General features: G+C 44.8%; 1 protein-coding gene and 1 non-coding gene across 3 annotated transcripts; one reads left to right on the forward strand and one right to left on the reverse strand.

Annotated features, from left to right (window-relative positions):
- Nucleotides 1-5,543: 5,543 nt before the first annotated feature.
- On the reverse strand, nt 5,544-5,616 carry trnar-ucg (transfer RNA arginine (anticodon UCG)). The gene has a single exon. It is a non-coding gene; the product is annotated as a tRNA-Arg (tRNA).
- Nucleotides 5,617-6,009: 393 nt separating this feature from the next.
- Nucleotides 6,010-17,741, forward strand: polg (polymerase (DNA directed), gamma). 2 transcript variants are annotated; one of them, XR_002255293.2, is made up of 22 exons: nt 6,010-6,116; nt 6,370-7,015; nt 7,314-7,509; nt 7,837-8,010; nt 8,223-8,369; nt 9,476-9,555; nt 9,810-9,992; nt 10,337-10,479; nt 10,855-10,978; nt 11,296-11,535; nt 11,729-11,846; nt 12,608-12,682; nt 12,860-12,976; nt 13,184-13,344; nt 13,555-13,726; nt 13,822-13,957; nt 14,223-14,469; nt 14,865-14,987; nt 15,253-15,421; nt 15,499-15,633; nt 15,916-16,076; nt 16,425-17,741. XR_002255293.2 is itself a non-coding variant. In XM_020480976.2 (22 exons), exons 2-22 carry the CDS (start codon nt 6,435-6,437, stop codon nt 16,487-16,489), a joined length of 3,621 nt encoding a protein of 1,206 aa, XP_020336565.1. In that variant the 5' UTR covers nt 6,010-6,116; nt 6,370-6,434; the 3' UTR covers nt 16,490-17,741. The 2 variants fall into 2 exon arrangements, 1 of the variants encoding a protein (XP_020336565.1); XM_020480976.2 differs by having other exon boundaries at nt 15,499-15,707.
- Nucleotides 17,742-18,504: the final 763 nt, after the last annotated feature.

Here is an 18,504-nt window from a genome sequence, read left to right on the forward strand (position 1 = left end):
CCCGATGAAAACGAAGGTTTTTGTATGTGCGCATGTGTTGGTAAGGTGCATGGGGTTGGGAGTCGTTCTGTAAATGTCTTATTAACAACCATTGAGTATCTCCATTGTCAAATCAGTGCAAATTGCTACACAGTTTGGAATCCAAATGTGCCAGTTTTTGACGCGTTATTCTTATTCTTCATATGCATATGCAAACTATGAGTTATATTTGGTGATGTCCAGTTATGCCCGCATACAACTAACGTAGGCTAATATGGCTCATGTTTACTCGTTAAATGTAGGCTATTACGCAGAAACAAAACTAGAGAGGAATGTATACGTTTCACTTGATAGCCTTTACTAATTTACGCATTGGCCTAATTGGTGCGTAAAAGGCGACTCTTTATCCAGCCACATTAATTATGGCAACGTACACGTAGGTTCTTGAATCATGTCATAGTAGCCTAATAAAATTAAATATAACTACTTGTCTGAATAATGACTGAAACTCAATTCCTACATGGGAGTCTGTATTTGTTTCAAATCAAATCAAATCAAATCAAATGTGATTTGTCACGTGCTCCGAATACAACAGGTGTAGACCTTACAGTGAAATGCTTACTTACAAGCCCTTAACCAATGGTGCAGTTATTAAGTAAAAAATAGGTTTTAGGTAAACAATAGATAAGCAAAAAAAGAAATGTAAAAAACGGTAAAAAAATAACAGTAAGGAGGCTATATACAGGTGGTACTGGTACAGAGTCAATGTGCAGGTGCACCGGTTAGTCGGGCTATTTGAGGTAATATGTACATATAGGGTTAGTTAAAGTGACTATGCATGGATGACAAACAGAGAGTAGCAGCTGCCTCAAAGAGGGGTTGGGGGGGGGGGGGGGGGGCTGGACACAATGCATAGGGTAGCCATTTGATTAGCTGTTCAGGAGTCTTATGGCTTGGGGGTAAAGCGGTTGACAAGCCTTTTGGTCCTAGACTTGGCGCTCCGGTACCGCTTGCCATGCGGTAGCAGAGAGAACAGTCTATGACTGGGGTGGCTGGAGTCTTTGACAATTTTTAGGGCCTTCCTTTGACACCGCCTGGTATAGAGGTCCTGGATGGCAGGCAGCTTAGCCTCAGTGATGTACTGGGCCGTATGCACTACCCTCTGTAGTGCCTTGCGGTCGGAGTCTGAGCAGCTGCCGTACCAGGCAGTGTTGCAACCAGGACGCTCTTAATGTTGCAGCTGTAGAACCTTTTGAGGATCTGAGGACCCATGACAAATCTTTTAAGTTACCTGAGGTGGCATAGGCTTTGTCGTGCCCTCTTCACGACTGTCTTGGTGTGTTTGGACCACTCTAGTTTGTTGGTGTTGTGGACACCAAGGAACTTGAAGCTCTCAACCTGCTCCACTACAGCCCCGTTGATGAGAATTGGGGCGTGCTCAGTCCTCATTTTCCTGTAGTCCACAATCATCTCCTTTGTCTTGATTACGTTGAGGGAGAGGTTGTTATTCTGGCACCACCCAGCCAGGTCTCTGACCTCCTCCCTATAGGCTGTCTCGTCGTTGTCAGTGATCAGGCCTACCACTGTTGGATCATCTGCAAACTTAACGATGGTGTTGGAGTCGTGCCTGGCCATGCAGTCGTGGGTGAACAGGGAGTACAGGACGGGACTGAGCACGCACCCCTGAGGGGCTCCAGTGTTGAGGATCAGCGTGGCAGATGTGTTGTTACCTATCCTTACCACCTGGGGGCGGCCTGTCAGGAAGTCCAGGATCCAGTTGCAGTTAGCTTAGTGATTAGCTTTAAGGGTACTATGGTGTTGCATGTTTTTGTCCAAGTGGGAAACGCTTTTGTCCTTTTGTCCAGGTGGGAAAGTGCAGTGTAAAGTGCAACAGAGATTGCATCATCTGTGGATCTGTTTGAGCGGTATGCAAATTGGAGTGGGTCTAGGGTTTCTGGGATAATGCTGTTAGTGTGAGCCATGACCAGCCTTTCAAAGCACTTCATGGCTACGGATGTGAGTGCTACGGGTCTGTAGTCATTTAGGCAGGTTACCTTAGTGTTCTTGGGCACTGGGACTATGGCGGTCTGCTTGAAACATGTTGGTATTACAGACTCAATCAGGGACATGTTGAAAATGTCAGCGAAGACACCTGCCAGTTGGTCAGCACATGCCCGGAGCACCTGTCCTGGTAATCCGTCTGGCCCAGCAGCCTTGTGAATGTTGACCTATTTAAAGGTCTTACTCACGTCGGCTACGGAGAGCGGGATCACACAGTCCAGAACAGCTGATGCTCTCATACATGCTTCATTGTTGCTTGCCTCGAAGCGAGCATAGAAGTGATTTAACTCCTCTGGTAGGCTTGTGTCACTGGGCAGCTCGCGGCTGTGCTTCCCTTTGTAGTCTGTAATAGTTTGCCTGTTTGGTTCGTCTGAGGGCATAGCAGGACTTCTTATAAGCATCTGGGTTAGAGTCCTGCTCCTTGAAGGTGGCAGCTCTACCCTTTAGCTCAGTGCGGATGTTGCACGTAATCCATGGTTTCTGGTTGGGGTGTGTACATACAGTCTCTGTGGGGACAACGTCATCGATACACTTATTGATGAAGCCAGTGACTGATGTGGTGTACTCCTCAATGCCATTGGAGGAACATATTCCTGTCTGTGCTAGCAAAACAGTCCTGTAGCTTAGCATCTGCGTCATCTGACCAGAGTCACTTGTGCTTCTTGCTTTAGTTTCTGCTTTTAAACAGGAATCAGGAGGATGGAATTGTGGTCAGTTTTGCCAAATGGAGGTAGAGGGAGAGTTTTGTATGCGTCTCTGTGTGTGGTGTAAAGGTGGTCTAGAGTTTTTTTTCTCCCTCTGGCTGCACATTTAACATGCTGATAGAAATTAGGTAAGACTGATTTCAGTTTTCGTGCATTAAAGTCCCCGGCCACTAGGAGTGCCACCTCAAGTGGGCTTTTTCCTGTTTGCTTATTTCCTTATACAGCTGACTGAGTGCGGCCTTAGTGCCAGCATCCGTCTGTCGTGGTAAATAAACATCCACAAAAAATATAGATGAAAACTCTCTTGGCAAATAGTGTGGTCTACAGCTTATCATGAGATACTCTACTTCAGGTGAACAAAATCTAGAGACTTCCTTAGATTTCGTGCACCAGCTGTTTTTAACAAATATACACAGACCGTCCCCCCTCGTTTTACCGGACTGTGCTGTTCTATCTAGCCGGTGCAGCATATATCCAGCTGAATGTTATCCATGTCCTCATTCAGCCACGATTCCCTGACATTTTAAGGCATTAGGCTACTTGAATTGATGGAAATTTAACTCAGACTTTATTTTCCCATTTGAGATTGGATATGCATTTCCTTGCAAATGGGAGATTACGGTCTATCTCACAATAAAGCTGGAAGCTATCTTTCATGGTTAACTTTATAGCCAACTGATGTACACCTGGGACTCCATGGAATAGTTATAGGTTTTACAGAATTTCAAATGTGTAGTACCCATTTTGTTCTTAAGGTAATATTCATTTTCAGGTCCGAGTTCAAAAGTTGTCAATATAACAAAATAAAGTAAACAGAAACTCGATCTGTAGAGTGCACCATTGTGTGTGTGTGTGTGTGTGTGTGTGTGTGTGTGTGTGTGTGTGTGTGTGTGTGTGTGTGTGTGTGTGTGTGTGTGTGTGTGTGTGTGTGTGTGTGTGTGTGTGTGTGTGTGTGTGTGTGTGTGTGTGTGTGTGTGTGTGTGTGTGCCAGGAATGTGTGCACACATGGAGTTCAACAATTATTTCAGGACAAGTTTCTAGGCGATAAAGGCTAAGAAACTTCCTTCAAAATAGACTCCTTCAAAAATATAATCTCACTATTTAGGCTATGCTTGATGTGCAATATTGTTTTACATTGTTCTCCTCTATGAGACGATAACCTCCCATGAATAATAAAAACATATAATTGAAAAGACACAACATCAATGAGCCTACAAAACAGTTTAAATCTCCATATGATAATGACATTCATTTCAATGCTACTATATCAACATACACACAGCAAACTCCCGTTCTTCACATAATCTATTACACACATGACACTAGACCTACACAAACCCCAAACGTATGCTTAAACTGAAATAAGAACAATCTATCTAATACTGTATTGTCACAGGAATACAGAATACAATAAATAATTGTTCTCATTTATTATCCCAGAATAAGCTACCAGTTGACAAGTTTTTAACAGGTTTGAACAGAATAAACCTTAAGTGACCTAAATTGAAAGATTCACTGAAAACAAGCACTTAATATAACCTGTAACAAAGCACATAGGGCAGGGGTCAAGTTCTTGCTGGTGACCATACCTTCCATCCCACTCCCTCTGCACCACAGTGGCAAGATTTTTACTCATTGTTTTTTATTGGACATTTCACAAAGATTATGATCATTGTTTTTATTGGACATTTCACAAAGATTATGAGCCAATTATGATGTAGGCCTATCTAAAGAAAATAAATGTAGCCCTATCTAATTTGAGCAAAGAAAGCTCAGTTGTGTTAATTACAATGATTTTTATATATACTAGATGGCTGACAGGGGGCGCTGTTTTGAAGCAGCCCAACCTAAATCTAGGCACTCCCCCACCATTGTAAAAAAAATTGGACGCTATAGAAATGTATTATAGTCAACATTTGTTTTTGCCACGTTTATTCTATTACATACACCTTAATGCATACGTGTACATTATATTATGTGTGCTAAACATACCTTTTTTTTTAATACATGTCATTTTGTCCAATTTTTATTGGAATACTGTAGAATTCCCTTCATTCCTATGGAGGATTGCTTCTTCTGGAGAATGCCAATAAGACCGACCGGTGGCTTTAAAGCATCTCACGGGACAATACACTGAAGCAGCAATCCAGGGTTTATACACATCGTTGGTTAATTAGTTCTGAGATTTTGGGCTACGGTTCAAACTCATAAAAGACACACCCTAGTCCATTTACCCTCTTTTTAACCTCTCTCACGGACTTCTCAAACCCCAAACCCCGGCCTTTGGTCTGTTTCGCAAGCATTCCCTGAAGCCTCGCGATGTTGCGCTTCTGGGTTTAAAAATTCGGTTAGCAGTCCAAACACCCAAAAGACACACGGCACAGAGTTTGAGATGCATTTTTCTATTCAGGAAAAAGTAAGAGAGGACCATAATCCTTAATTCACATAAAATACCAGATATCTGATGTATGATTGTATCGATGATAATCACATTGACCACGTTTGCATGGGCACAGTATTCCGGATAGTGGTTCATATCCATTTTAAGGTCTTAAGTAGTACTTCAAAGTATTTTTATCTAAGTACTTTACACCACTGCTTATAATCGGGAGTTTTTTTCGGGTTATTGTGAACGGGATATGATGTTCATATGCGACAATTTAAAAACAGAATAGTTGAGTATCCCGAATAAAAACGGGATATTGGTGTGCATATAAATGTGGTCACTGATTGACCAAGCAAGGATGGAATCTTCACGTCATTGTCCCTTCATTCGTTATTGTTCATGATTAAAAAGGTTGACCCCGGCAGGACTCGAACCTGCAATCTTCTGATTCGAAGTCAGACGCCTTATCCATTAGGCCACGAGGCCTACAATCATCTGATGAAAATATGATATTATACTAAATGAACATTTTAACCAGTGACCGTTGTGACGGAAAGTATATTTTCATCAAACACTGGCCAGATACTTTGTAAAAGGTTCACCTTATCTTACACTTCCGTACGGGAGGTCATCCCTACCACTGGATGTCACTAGATAGCTGGTCTGCTACAATGTTTCAACCTCCATGCCGGGGAAATCCGGTTGTCACTAGTTACCACAGCCACAAAGTCATAGTTGTCTGTATCGCAAACATAATTTTTTTTGTCTTGATTTAAGGTTATGGTCAGGCATAAGGTTAACAACGTGGTTTGGATTAAGGTTAGGTTTAAAATCAGATTTGAATAACATACATTGTATAAATGGGCGGGGTTTAACCTTAAGTAAGACTTTGTGACTGTGGTAACTAGTGGCGACCGGGAAACACATTGTTTATGTCACATTGGCCAGCGGTGAATTGCAAAGCGGTAGGACTCACAGCGAGATTGGTAAATAATCACTATTTTATTCTGTTGTCAACACAGCATTCTGACCATTCTCTGCATTGTCGCTTGAAGATATCAGCAGGTTTCTCAAGTAGGCCTACGAAGCAATCATGCTTTTGGTGTGAGGAATTGAGTGCTAGGGGATCGTGTTGATGATCTAAATAGCTATTACATTTGATTTGTATTCATTATTTTATGGCTTTGATGGGATGGTTGCATGGTCACAAAGTTGCATCTTGGCTTTCTCTCCATTCAGTTTTTCATTGTGTTCCTGACCAAGTCCAAGGGGAGGAACAAGTGACTGTAAGGACTAGTTAGAAAATGCAACATCTTCTGCATCTTCGTCCCTTCCGGGGGCCTCTCTCCTCTGTCCTACGGAGGAGACTATGTTGTACCTCCTACTCCACCCAGCAGCCCCACTCCCTCCAGGGCTCCCTCCCCCCAGAGACCCGCCTGAACCCCCTCAATATCCAGATGCTGTCCCAAAACCTCCATGAACAGATATTCCGCGGCGCAGAGCAGGAGTACGAGGATGAGAAGGTGGAGCGGAGCATCAGGCACCTACAGAGGCACCAGCTGTGGGGAAAAGAAGCCTCCCTGCTGCCTGGTGTGGAGCTCCAGCTGCCCCACATGTACGGGGAGAACATAAACGACCACTTCCGCCTGCTGGCCCAAAAGCAGAGCCTTCCCTACCTGGAGGCTGCCAGTAAGCTCCAGCAGGCCCCGCTGCCACCCATGCCCCAGGACTGGGTGTGGGAGGTGGGCTGGATGCGCTACGGGCCGGGTGGGGAGGCCAGACGGGTTGACTTCCCAGACGAGGCAGGCCTGGTGTTTGACGTGGAGGTGTGCATGGCAGAGGGACACTGTCCCACGCTGGCTGTGGCTGTATCCCCTACTGCCTGGTGAGACTAATAGAGAGGACCAAGACCCTACTGTGGGAGAGAGGAGTTGTTACAATTAGCTGGAGGAACTGACAACTTTATTTCAGTACCAGACAGTTTCTCTTCTTAGTATTTGTACCTATTTATTTTTCATGTAAAATGATCTGTAAATATAGAAATATTGAAAGGCTTTTCTAGTGACCGGTTGATGGTGTATAATGTGTTGGAATGATTACAGTTATTTATCAAGGACTATTTATTTTAGGCCAGGTCAGAATTGCAGTTTCATTGAATATTCTGTCTTTCTGTTTCCTGCCAGGTACTCGTGGTGCAGCAAGCGTCTGATAGAGGAGAGATACTCCTGGTCCAGCCAGCTGACCCCTGCTGACCTCATCCCCATGGAGACCCCGACCAACTCCAGCCGCCCTCCAGGGGGCCAGTGGAGGGAGAGACTGATTGTGGGTCACAATGTCAGCTTTGACCGGTCTTACATCAAGGAGCAGTACCTGCTGAAGGTTAGAGTTCACAGGGTTACGGGGACACGTTTTGAGGCATAATTCATCCCTATTTAGTGTGATTGACAGTAATTTATGCCGGATTCACACTATAGGACCGAATGGCACCGTGCTGTGCTGGCTATGATATTTTATTATCCTCAGGCTAGCCCAGAACAGCTCGGGGTTGTCCCAACAGTGTGACTCAGGCATTAGGGTCTTTGGAGTGGCTCATGCTTTCTGTTATTATTATGGCTGTTTCCCAATTCACATGGATGCTTGCATTGGAAGCAGGTAGGCAGCTGCCTTTGGATTGAGACACAGCCTATGTGTGTTCTTTTCCCACAGGGGTCCAAGGCTCGTTTCCTGGACACCATGAGTCTCCACATGGCCATCTCTGGTCTGACTGGGTTCCAGCGCACGCTGTGGATGGCCAACAAGCACGGCAAGAGGCGTGGCCTCCTGGAGGTCAAAGCGCATATGAAGAAAGTGGGCCGACCTGGGCGGAAGGAAGGGCCCATGGTCAGTGCTCTCTGTCTTCTAGTCAATGATTATGGGACACAGAAAACTGTTGATTTGCGATTGTTCTGTAGAAATGTTGTTGTTGCCTATCCGCAGGTCAACAATCTCGTTCCTCAGCCCTTCCTTTCCTGGATTGGCTCTTTCCTTCAGGTATCCAAAGTTTTAAAAGGAGTTAATTGGTTAATAAATTGGTTTTGTTGTTGTATGTATAGATCGGCTCATGGGACTGGGTGAATATCAGCAGCATCAACAACCTGGCTGATGTGCATGCTCTGTATGTGGGAGGGGAGCCACTGCAGAAGGAGGCCAGAGAGATCTTTGTGAAGGGCAGCATGGCTGACGTCAGGAACAACTTCCAGGTCAGAGGTCAATGGAGGTCCAACCTCTCGTGTACAATAATGATTGGTTGTTTACAAACCTCATTGATTTGCTTTTCTTAAAAGGGGAAATCTGCAGTTTAAACAACAACATGCAGCCTCCCCGCCACCTTTTTAGGAAAACAGCTAGATGCCGCTATGGATGCAAGGACTGACCATCCATGAGATCAAAATTATAGTTTAAACTATTTTGTGAAGCTATACAGTGTTTGTTTACAATTACATTGTTTACAAACGGAGTAAAACAAGATTAGATTTTGGGTTGGACAGTTGAACTAACCTCACGAGGCATTCATGAGTTATATTCTTCAAGAATAAATGGCTCATTCATTTAAAAGTAAAATAATTGATATATCAATCGTAGATTAGATTGCCCTTCCTCTCAAAGTAGTTGTCAGGATGGAAATAAGAGGCTTTCAATGAACATACAGTATCAGTCAAAAGTTTGGACACACCTACTCATTCAAGGGTTTTTCTTTATTTTTACTATTTTATACATTGTAGAGTAATAGTGAAGACATCAAAACTATGAAATAACACATGGAATCATGCAGTAACCAAACAAGTGTTAAAACAAATCTAAATATATTTTATATGATGGACTGTCATTTCTCTTTGCTTATTTGAGCTGTTCTTGCCATAATATGGACTTGTTTTTTTACCAAATAGGGCTATCTTCTGTATACCACCCACACTTGTCACAACACAACTGATTGGCTCAAACGCATTTAAGAAGAAATTAACTTTTACCAAGTCACACCTGTTAATTGAAATGTATTCCAGGTGACTACATCATGAAGCTGTTTGAGAGAATGCCAAGAGTGTGCAAAGCTGTCAAGGCAAAGGGTGGCTGCTTTGAAGAATCTAAAATATATTTTGATTTAGCACTTTTTTTGGTTACTACATGATTCCACGTGTTATGTCATAGTTTTGATGTCTTCACTATTATTCTACAATGTAGACAATATATATTTTTAAACGAGTATGTGTCCAAACCTTTGACTGGTACTGTATATGCCCAAACCAAATCATTATTCACCCACTGTACTTGAGTCATAACGGAGTCATTTCTTTGCTGCCCCCTGCAGGAGCTGATGCAGTACTGCGCTCTGGACGTCCAGGCCACTCATCAGGTGTTCTGTGAGCAGCTGCCCCTCTTCATGGAGAGGTCAGACAACCACATTTGCTTAATTAATTTTAAAACTTAATTTAATAATAATAATATAATAATGCCCTAGAGGCAAAGCCACAATATGTTTGACTTTTAGGGGCATCTCTAGCTTGATCCCAGATATGTTTATTGGAGTTGGCAAGATAACACAAACAGATCTAGGACCAAGCTAACCCATCTCCCTCACCACCTGCCAATCATTGGACAGTAGTCTCTCAACCAATCACTGTCCCTCCTTTGTCTGTACACAGGTGCCCTCATCCAGTAACATTTGCAGGGATGCTGGAGATGGGCGGGTGCTACCTACCTGTCAATCAGAACTGGGGGAGGTACCTGGAAGACTCTCAAGACACGTTTGAGGAGTTGCAGAGAGAGATGAAGAAGAGTCTGATGAGTCTTGCGGATGACGCTTGTCAACTGCTACAGGATGACAGGTGAGGGACCGTAATGCATGCAGTACTTGTTTTATGAAGCAATGAGGCTTACATAATAACATTGTAAATACTCTATGGTGTGTGCATACGTACTGTATATGCATGTGTTTAAGACTATGGTCATATTGGGATTTTGTGTCTGAGAATTTCGGATGGAGCTAATGCCTTTTCAAACGATCCGTCTTTTTCGTATGCAACTTGTCCAAACTTGTTTGGGGAAAAAAAGAGATGAGTAATACATTTGATGAAGAAAAGCTAACAATGATGTACATCATGCGATTTTTATGCGTTCATCCGTCTGATTGTGGCTGCGGCCTTAAAATAACGGACTGTTTCTTTGTAAGGTATAAGGAGGACGCCTGGCTTTGGGATGTGGAATGGGACGTCCAGGAGTTCAAGCAGAAGAAGGTGACCGTCAGCAAGAGAAAACGCTCAAAGGCTGAGGCTGAGCCAGCACCCAGCACACCATTGAGAGACTGGGATCAGGGTAGGAGCTCACACTATATACCAGGGCCCATATTTAAAAAGGAGTGCTGATCTAGGATCAGATTCCCTGTCCATACAATCTTATGATATAAATGCAAAACTGACACAATATAAGCACTCCTACTCTGACTCTTAGTACATATGTGCCTGGAACAGAGATAGACCAAGGGCCTTTCATAAAACTAGTTAAGACTGGTCTATGGTTCCAGGACCAATACCAGTACTGCAGGACTATTCTGTCTTGCTAAGTTGTTTTGTGCTTATATTGGATCCCATTGGGGTAAAGGTGTCTTGTGGAGCTGTAAAATGATTGACTCTGCTGCTGTGTTGACTTGGATTAAAACTAGCGGGTGACTTAGCAGTGTTGTGCTGTCAGACCCAGGTCCCCCCACTGAGGAGGAGATAGCAGGAACGTGCCCAAGTAGGGAGGCTCTGGAGAGGCTGAAGAAGATGGTCAGCAGGCTGCCTAAGAGGAGACAGCACCTGCCTGGACATCCTGGGTGAGCTGGGCTGTACTGGGCCCCATGTGGAGCTCCATGTAGCTAACTGTTAACTAATATAAAACACTAACACCCTGGTACAGATAACTGTGGCTGTGAAATACATCAGGCAACACTCACTAATGTCTAATGTCAATTCTCATTTGAGCTCTTTCTCAATCTTTCCTTGATTCCTCGCATGCTCTCTCCTTGCCTCAAAATGCACTGGAGAAGAAGGTAGGAGGGGAAGGACCTTCTCCTATACAGTGAAAAGGGAGGCGAGAAATCGAGGAAATCCCATTGAGAAACAGCCAGTCTATTCCTCCCTACCTTACCAGGTGGTATCGTAAGTTGTGTGTGAAGATGTCGGAGGAGGAGGAGAGCTGGTCGCCGGGAGCCAGCCTGATCAGTCTGGCTATGCGGGTGACTCCCAAGCTGATGGGGCTGACGTGGGACGGCTTCCCCCTGCACTACACGGAGCAGCACGGCTGGGGCTACCTGGTGCCTGGCCGCAGGGACAACCTGATGGAACCCCATGGGGGGGAGGAGGACGCCATGGGGCCTGTGTGTCCCCACAGGTAGGTCACAGCACAACACACAGCTCAGTCAGGGGCACCAGGGGAAACCGAGACCAAAGACAAAGGAGGCACAGGGATGAGTCAAGCAAATGTAATTATTTATTTTTGTTACCACATCACTGGGTGTACTCTAAGTGCATCCACCAGAAGTAGTGTGTGTATAATTACCTCTGTGTGTTGTTGTGACTCACAGGGCCATAGAAAGTGTGTACAGAGAATACTGTGAGCAGAAAGGTAAAGAGCAGCCTAGGTGTCTGGACAACGGCCTCTCTGATGACCTCATGCTAACCGACAGCACACTGTGGCAGACGGTAAGACCTTGACACACACACACACACAAGATGGGTCTGTCTTCATGACACCTGAATTAGCGTTAAAGCTAAAATCCTCAGTTGCTACATCTATTTTGCACTTAATTATATGTACCCATTGATTCATAAAGAATATAACGAGTGGCGCAGTGGTCTAAGGCACTGCATCTCAGTGCTAGAGGCATCACTACAGACCCTGGTTCGATCCCGGGCTGATCACAACCGGCCGTGATCGGGAGTCCCATAGGGGCGGTGCACAATTGGCACAGCGCCGTCCGGGTTAGGCCGTGGTAGGCAGTCATTGTAAAATAAGAATTTGTTCTTAACTGACTTGCCTAGTTAAATAAAGGTTAAATAAAATAAATGCGCCATGAGCTTAGTTCAACTGTCATACCCCATCAGAACCCAAAATATACACTTGTTTTACATGTAAACAAACACTGTATAGCCTCAACATGATACAACTGTAAAGTTCATATCATGGATGGTCAGTCCTTGAACCCATAGCTCTGTCTATGAATTTGAGAGTGGTTACATTTCTTCAGGCCCATCCTTCAGCTTTTTACCAAAGCGTGGGGAGGGGGGTTCGTTCAACTGCTGATTATAATTTTAATAGCTGGAATATATAAATTACATGATAATAAATAATAAAGAATTACTCACAGAGAATCTTCATATCAACTAGGAATTCAGTGCAAATAGCAAATATCCTCTCCTGTCAAAGTATAACAGGTGGGTGTCGATCTTGTGTTATCCTGTAGGTGGAAGAGTTGGGTCGCTTGGAAAGTGTGTCAGAGGAGGAGAACGGTGGCAGGGTGATGAGGAAGAGCAATAAGGTGAACTGTCCCCTCCATAGAGATGGAACGAGGGCACACCTCTCTTTGACATTGATTCTTGTGGCAAGTGTGCCCTCTATACATCTCTATGGTCCCCTCCTACACATTTCACCTATTACCTTAATGATCTTTAGGATTTGAATGCGTTGGGTGACATGTTCTATGTTATGTAACCAGGAAATGCAGGATATTAATTCTCTACCAGGTGAGAGTCACTGTCCCTATCACCATGGAAACGGACCTTACAACGATGTCAACTTTCCGGGCTGCTGGTTTTTCAAACTCCCACACAAGGTACATCAACTGATCTATGCGATGCTGACCTAATTTGTGTTACAAAAAAACAAAATGCTAATCCTCTCATAGGGGCGAATCCTAACTCAAATTGTTCACTTAATCTTGCATGGGTATATTGTCTGTATCAAGTATTTAATAGAATGATCCTAGAATTTGTGCACCTGAACACACCCATAAATGCTTAAGAGACTGTTTTGGCTACAGGATGGAAATGACAACAACGTGGGCAGCCCCTTCTCCAAGGACTTCCTGTCCAAGATGGAAGACGGCACCCTGAGAGCGGGGCGGGGGGCCACCAACGCCACCCGGGCTCTGGAGATAAACAAGATGATCTCTTTCTGGAGGAATGCCCAGAAACGCATCAGGTAGGCACCCAGGCTCCACTTCATGTGGACAGTTACATGTAAGAATTACTTAATAAATAGGAATTAAATGAATTTCTGGAAAAGAATAGCTGAAGACGTACTGCAGTTACATTGCTAATCATCATGGCCAGACACAATGAGAAATAAGAAATGACAATTCCTAGAGGGTTAAATTACAGTTGTGTTATAATGTCTGATGTGTCCTGACAGCTCTCAGAAGGTGGTGTGGCTGAGGAAAGGGGAGCTCCCTCGCAGTGTCAGCAGGCATGAAGAGTATGATGAGGAGGGGCAGTACGGCGCCATCTTGCCCCAGGTCATCACCGCGGGAACCGTCACCCGCAGGGCTGTGGAGCCAACGTGGCTGACTGCCAGCAACGCTCGGGTAAGAATAGAAAGAGAACTATAGCGGGAGTGTATTGGGCAACACAGCTTTTTTAAGGGAGCCACATATATAGAGGTTTTATGTGGTCTGTGCAGCGGGATCGAGTGGGCAGTGAGCTGAAGGCCATGGTACAGGTGCCCCCTGGGTACCACCTGGTGGGGGCGGACGTGGACTCCCAGGAGCTCTGGATCGCTGCCGTTCTGGGAGAGGCCCACTTCGGTGGCATGCATGGTGAGGCTTCACCCCTAGCGCTGATACTCTGATTGATGCTGTATTCAGTTTGCTATGTGAATGGTCAGAAATTTGAGGTTCTGACAATGTCCATTAAAGATGGAAATCTAATGAACTCATTCCCAGTCAGAATATTTCAGTGTCTGTTCATATTTTTTTTACAACATATAGCATGTTTTTAAACAGGGCCCCATATCTATGGACTTGAGGAATCCATTCAGTCATTAACGTGGCTTGTTAATCATGTATCTGTTACTGTGTCCAGGCTGCACAGCGTTCGGCTGGATGACCCTGCAGGGCAAGAAGAGCCAGGGCACTGACTTGCACAGCCGCACGGCTGACACGGTGGGCATCAGCCGCGAACATGCCAAGGTCTTCAACTACGGACGCATCTACGGCGCTGGGCAGCCTTTCGCCGAGCGTCTGCTCATGCAGTTCAACCACCGCCTCAGCCAGCCAGAGGCCGCCAGCAAGGCCCGGCAGATGTATGCCCTCACCAAGGGCCTACGCAGGTACAGGAAGGATAGTGATGGATTGGATTTAAGTAGTGATGACACCCTATTTGCTGTATAGACAACAGAATATGCCATTTCAGATGTAGATCTAGTGATCAAAGCGCTTCAGATTGTGAAAAGGGAGGACTCCCCTCATCTACTACCAATGTGTAGCACCTCGCTGAGGGGTACAGTATGGCTAACATGATGGGAGTTTGGAGCTGTACTGTGAAAATCAAACTCGCCTATCCTTGCTCTTTTGGAGGTTTAAGCTTGGATCTAAGCACTTTAAATGTATATATATGTGCACAGAGCAGTAGATAGTAATTCTAAGCACAACAAGGGACTCCTTGGATGTTTGGAGGATTAAATTACAGAAAGGATGAGCCACACTGAGCTGTGTTTGATGCTAGGTACCGTCTGTCTGAGGAGGGTGAGTGGCTGCTGAAGGAGCTGGATGTGGAGGTGGAGAGGGACGAAGACGGGAGCATCTCCCCGCAGGATCTCCGCCGGATCACAAGACTGGCCTCCCAGAGGTGAGGCAGCAGTGTGGGTGCGTGTGCTCCTAAGCCCATTGGAAGGCTATGTGGAGTCATCGCCATGTGGAGGCATTGTTTACACCTATCAGGTTCCTTCAGTCCTGCAAATAGTGGTTAGAGATACTTTTGAACCTAGCACTAATGTCAGCCTTGTATGAACTGAAGTTCTTCACTACCCCCGGCCCCCTCACCCCCAGATACTGTAGATCTGGCTAGGGACACACTTACTTTCTATATCATTCTCTCCTGATTGGCCGTGCAGTTCTCGGAGGAGGAAGTGGGAGGTGGCGGGCCAGCGTCTGTGGGCTGGTGGTACGGAGTCAGAGATGTTCAACAAGCTGGAGAGCATCGCCCTCTCAGCCCAGCCAGCCACCCCTGTCCTGGGCTGCAGGATTAGCAGAGCCCTGGAGCCTCAGGCTGTCAAGGACGAGGTCAGGAGAAACACACAATCATAGGAACAGAATCAAACGCATATTTTAAATTAAGAGATTTAACGTGTGTGTGTCAGTTCATCACCAGCAGGGTGAACTGGGTGGTGCAGAGCTCGGCGGTGGACTACCTCCACCTGATGCTGGTGGCCATGCGCTGGCTGATGGAGGAGCACGACATCGATGGACGCTTCTGCGTCAGCATCCACGATGAGGTACGCTACCTGGTCCGCAGCGAAGACCGCTACCGGGCAGCACTGGCCCTGCAGATCACCAACCTTCTCACAAGGTCAGAAGTACTGCCCTGACTCATACACTCCTGCTGATGACTTGCCACATCTCCCCTTGCATAATACTTTTATTCTTTCAGGATAATATACAAAAATGTATGAAAATTGAAAGTATTATGTAATTGTTATTCATAGCCTGTGTTACTTGTTTTACATAAACAGCTTATTGAACAGACTTGAGATATTGTGTTCCTTCATACTTTACAGGTGTATGTTTACCCATGCACTGGGTATGCAGGACCTGCCCCAGTCAGTGGCCTTCTTCAGTGCCGTGGACATTGACCGCTGTCTGAGGAAGGAGGTGACCATGGACTGTGTGACTCCCTCCAACCCCACAGGGCTGGAGCGCAAATACGGCCTCCCACAGGGTGAGTATATCATCACTGTACATCATTCTTTAAACTGCTGCTCTTAAAACCTGTGCTTCATACATACAGCCCCAGAATGTCTTCAGATTGTAGTGTGCATGTGTTGCAACCTTATTTATAGACCTTTTTTTATAAAAATTATTTTAGAAACATTATATAATTTAGAAACAACATGTTTTAAATAGTTACATTTTCACAGTAAATGAATAAGCAGAAATGTTTGCATGCTCTCAGTATGCTAAGTGAAAGCTTTAAACAACTGATCCGATAATAGAAAACATCTTCAACCTCTTGTATCTTTCTCTGTACAGCATGTACCTAGAATAACCACACATTGAATCTCCACAGGTGAGGCTCTGGACATATACCAAATCATAGACATCACCAAAGGCTCTCTGGGGAAAGGGAGATAACAGGGTGAACAGACCAGTCCTCTGTGTAGCTCATGCAGACAGAGGCATCATGGGATAAAGGTCCTCCAGGGCTGCCCCAACCCAGGCAAACCAATGACGTCAATGGGAACTGCAGGGTCACGTTCATAAGGCACCAAACAGAAGAAAACAGTCAGCAGCGGAGTTGTACTATCTAGAGTTGTCCCATTTTATTTTTGTATATTTTTTAAGGGCTAATTTGTTTTGGGCTGCAATTATTTTGCTACAGTTAGCCCAAATGAACACAACCCATTTCAGTGGATCATCCGAATGAATGGGGGCAGCTCCAGACTGGTTGAGAGAGGAGTCTATTGAGCGGTTTAGAGGGAAAAATATGTATTGTTTTCCATCACTGCTTCCTCTTGGGCTCCTGGCTCTGCTCTGGCTCCTGAGAGGCTGTGGTCTAAAGAAGGAAAAGATCCAAAGCAGCACTTATCCTCTTCTACACGCAATTGGATATGTGGTGTCAGACACTGATACTTTAGCTCAGACCATTGGGTCTGGGGAAAAATAGGAGAACCAAAAGAAAAATGGATCCATGGAGTTATAACTTATATATGTGATGTGTGCTATTGAACAGGACGATGTGAGGAATGCGGGCGTATGGGCAGGACTAATAAAGCATAAGTAAATTTGGTGTGACAGGTCATGATGGAGCTGAGTGAATAGGAGACTAAACCAATGTTTTGGATAGCTGTCATGTGTGTCAGTGTTATGGTTGATGCTCACCTGCTGACTTGTCCTGTTCCTGCAGCACTGCCTCCAGTTGATGTGGAAATCTCTCAGCTTCATGTACTGAATAAGATTCACCTACGCAACACACAGACACCCGTTTTATCTTGTAGTTACAATAATGCAGTGTATGTTTAGTTTGGGAGATGTTCTTTTACTGAAATGTCCCACAAGGCTCTATCTTCTATTGTGTGTCCTCATCTTGCTTTATGTTTGGTTACAAGTAGACACTTACATTCAATTTGAGACAATCTCCCATCCCAAAGCACTCCCATACATAACTTTGATTTCTTGGAGAGGTTGATGAGGTATTTCTCATACTGCTCTATACTGTAGATCAGGTTGGGAATGGCCTTGGTCTCACACAGGAGTTTTGCCTTGAGAATGGGAGAACAGTACACGTGGTTTTAGTTAGACCAAGGCTCAACATATCAGTTGAAGTGGGTGGGCATTACTTTGTAACTGTAAATAAAATGTGTGTAACAGAAACTCCGTACAGACACTGTAGTGGTGGCCTCTCCCCTCCTTTATCTTCTTCTTGTCATCTGCACCTCCTCCAGCCAACTCAACACTGCAGGAAAACACATGTCAAAGGTCACAACAACATGAAAGGGTCTCTTAACGAGAGGACAGTGTCAACAAGAAAAGTTGTTTTCGCTAGAGGCCCTATGGCCAGATCTACTAAGCATTTGCTGAAAAAACAGTGCAAACACTTAGTTAATCTGTCCATAGTGTCATAGGTTGAAGGTTTAGGAACAAACGATGCCACCTGTTGGCAGACAATGGCTGCATAGATTACGTCAACATGAGGCTATACCTACACACAGGTGATGTAGGAGTAGCACTGTAGAGTCAGTTGAGAGCCTTTGTGGGGGAAAACTCATTCTGATTGCCTGGGCCTGGCTCCCCACTGAGTGGACCTATGCCCTCCCAGGCCTACCCATGGCTGTGATCTTGCCCAGTCATGTGAAATCCATAGATTAAGGCCTAATGAATTTATTTCAATTGACTGATTTCCTTATATAAAACTCAGTAAAATCGTTAAATGCTGTGCTTATTTTTGTTCAGTATACAAAGCCATACCATACAAGGCAGGGAATGGCAGAAGTGTTGTGCCTGCCTATCTGTGTTTGTGTCACTTAACACTGCCAGCTTCGATCTCACCCAGCGGTGCAGGTGTAGTGGTGGCCATACTCGACTAAGAAAAATGAATTAATGTAGTGAAATGATTATCCGTCTTACTGTTTAAGGTCGGATATTGATTG

The sequence above is a fragment of the Oncorhynchus kisutch genome, linkage group LG4 (assembly GCF_002021735.2).
Source record: "Oncorhynchus kisutch isolate 150728-3 linkage group LG4, Okis_V2, whole genome shotgun sequence".
Classification (NCBI taxonomy): domain Eukaryota; kingdom Metazoa; phylum Chordata; class Actinopteri; order Salmoniformes; family Salmonidae; genus Oncorhynchus; species Oncorhynchus kisutch.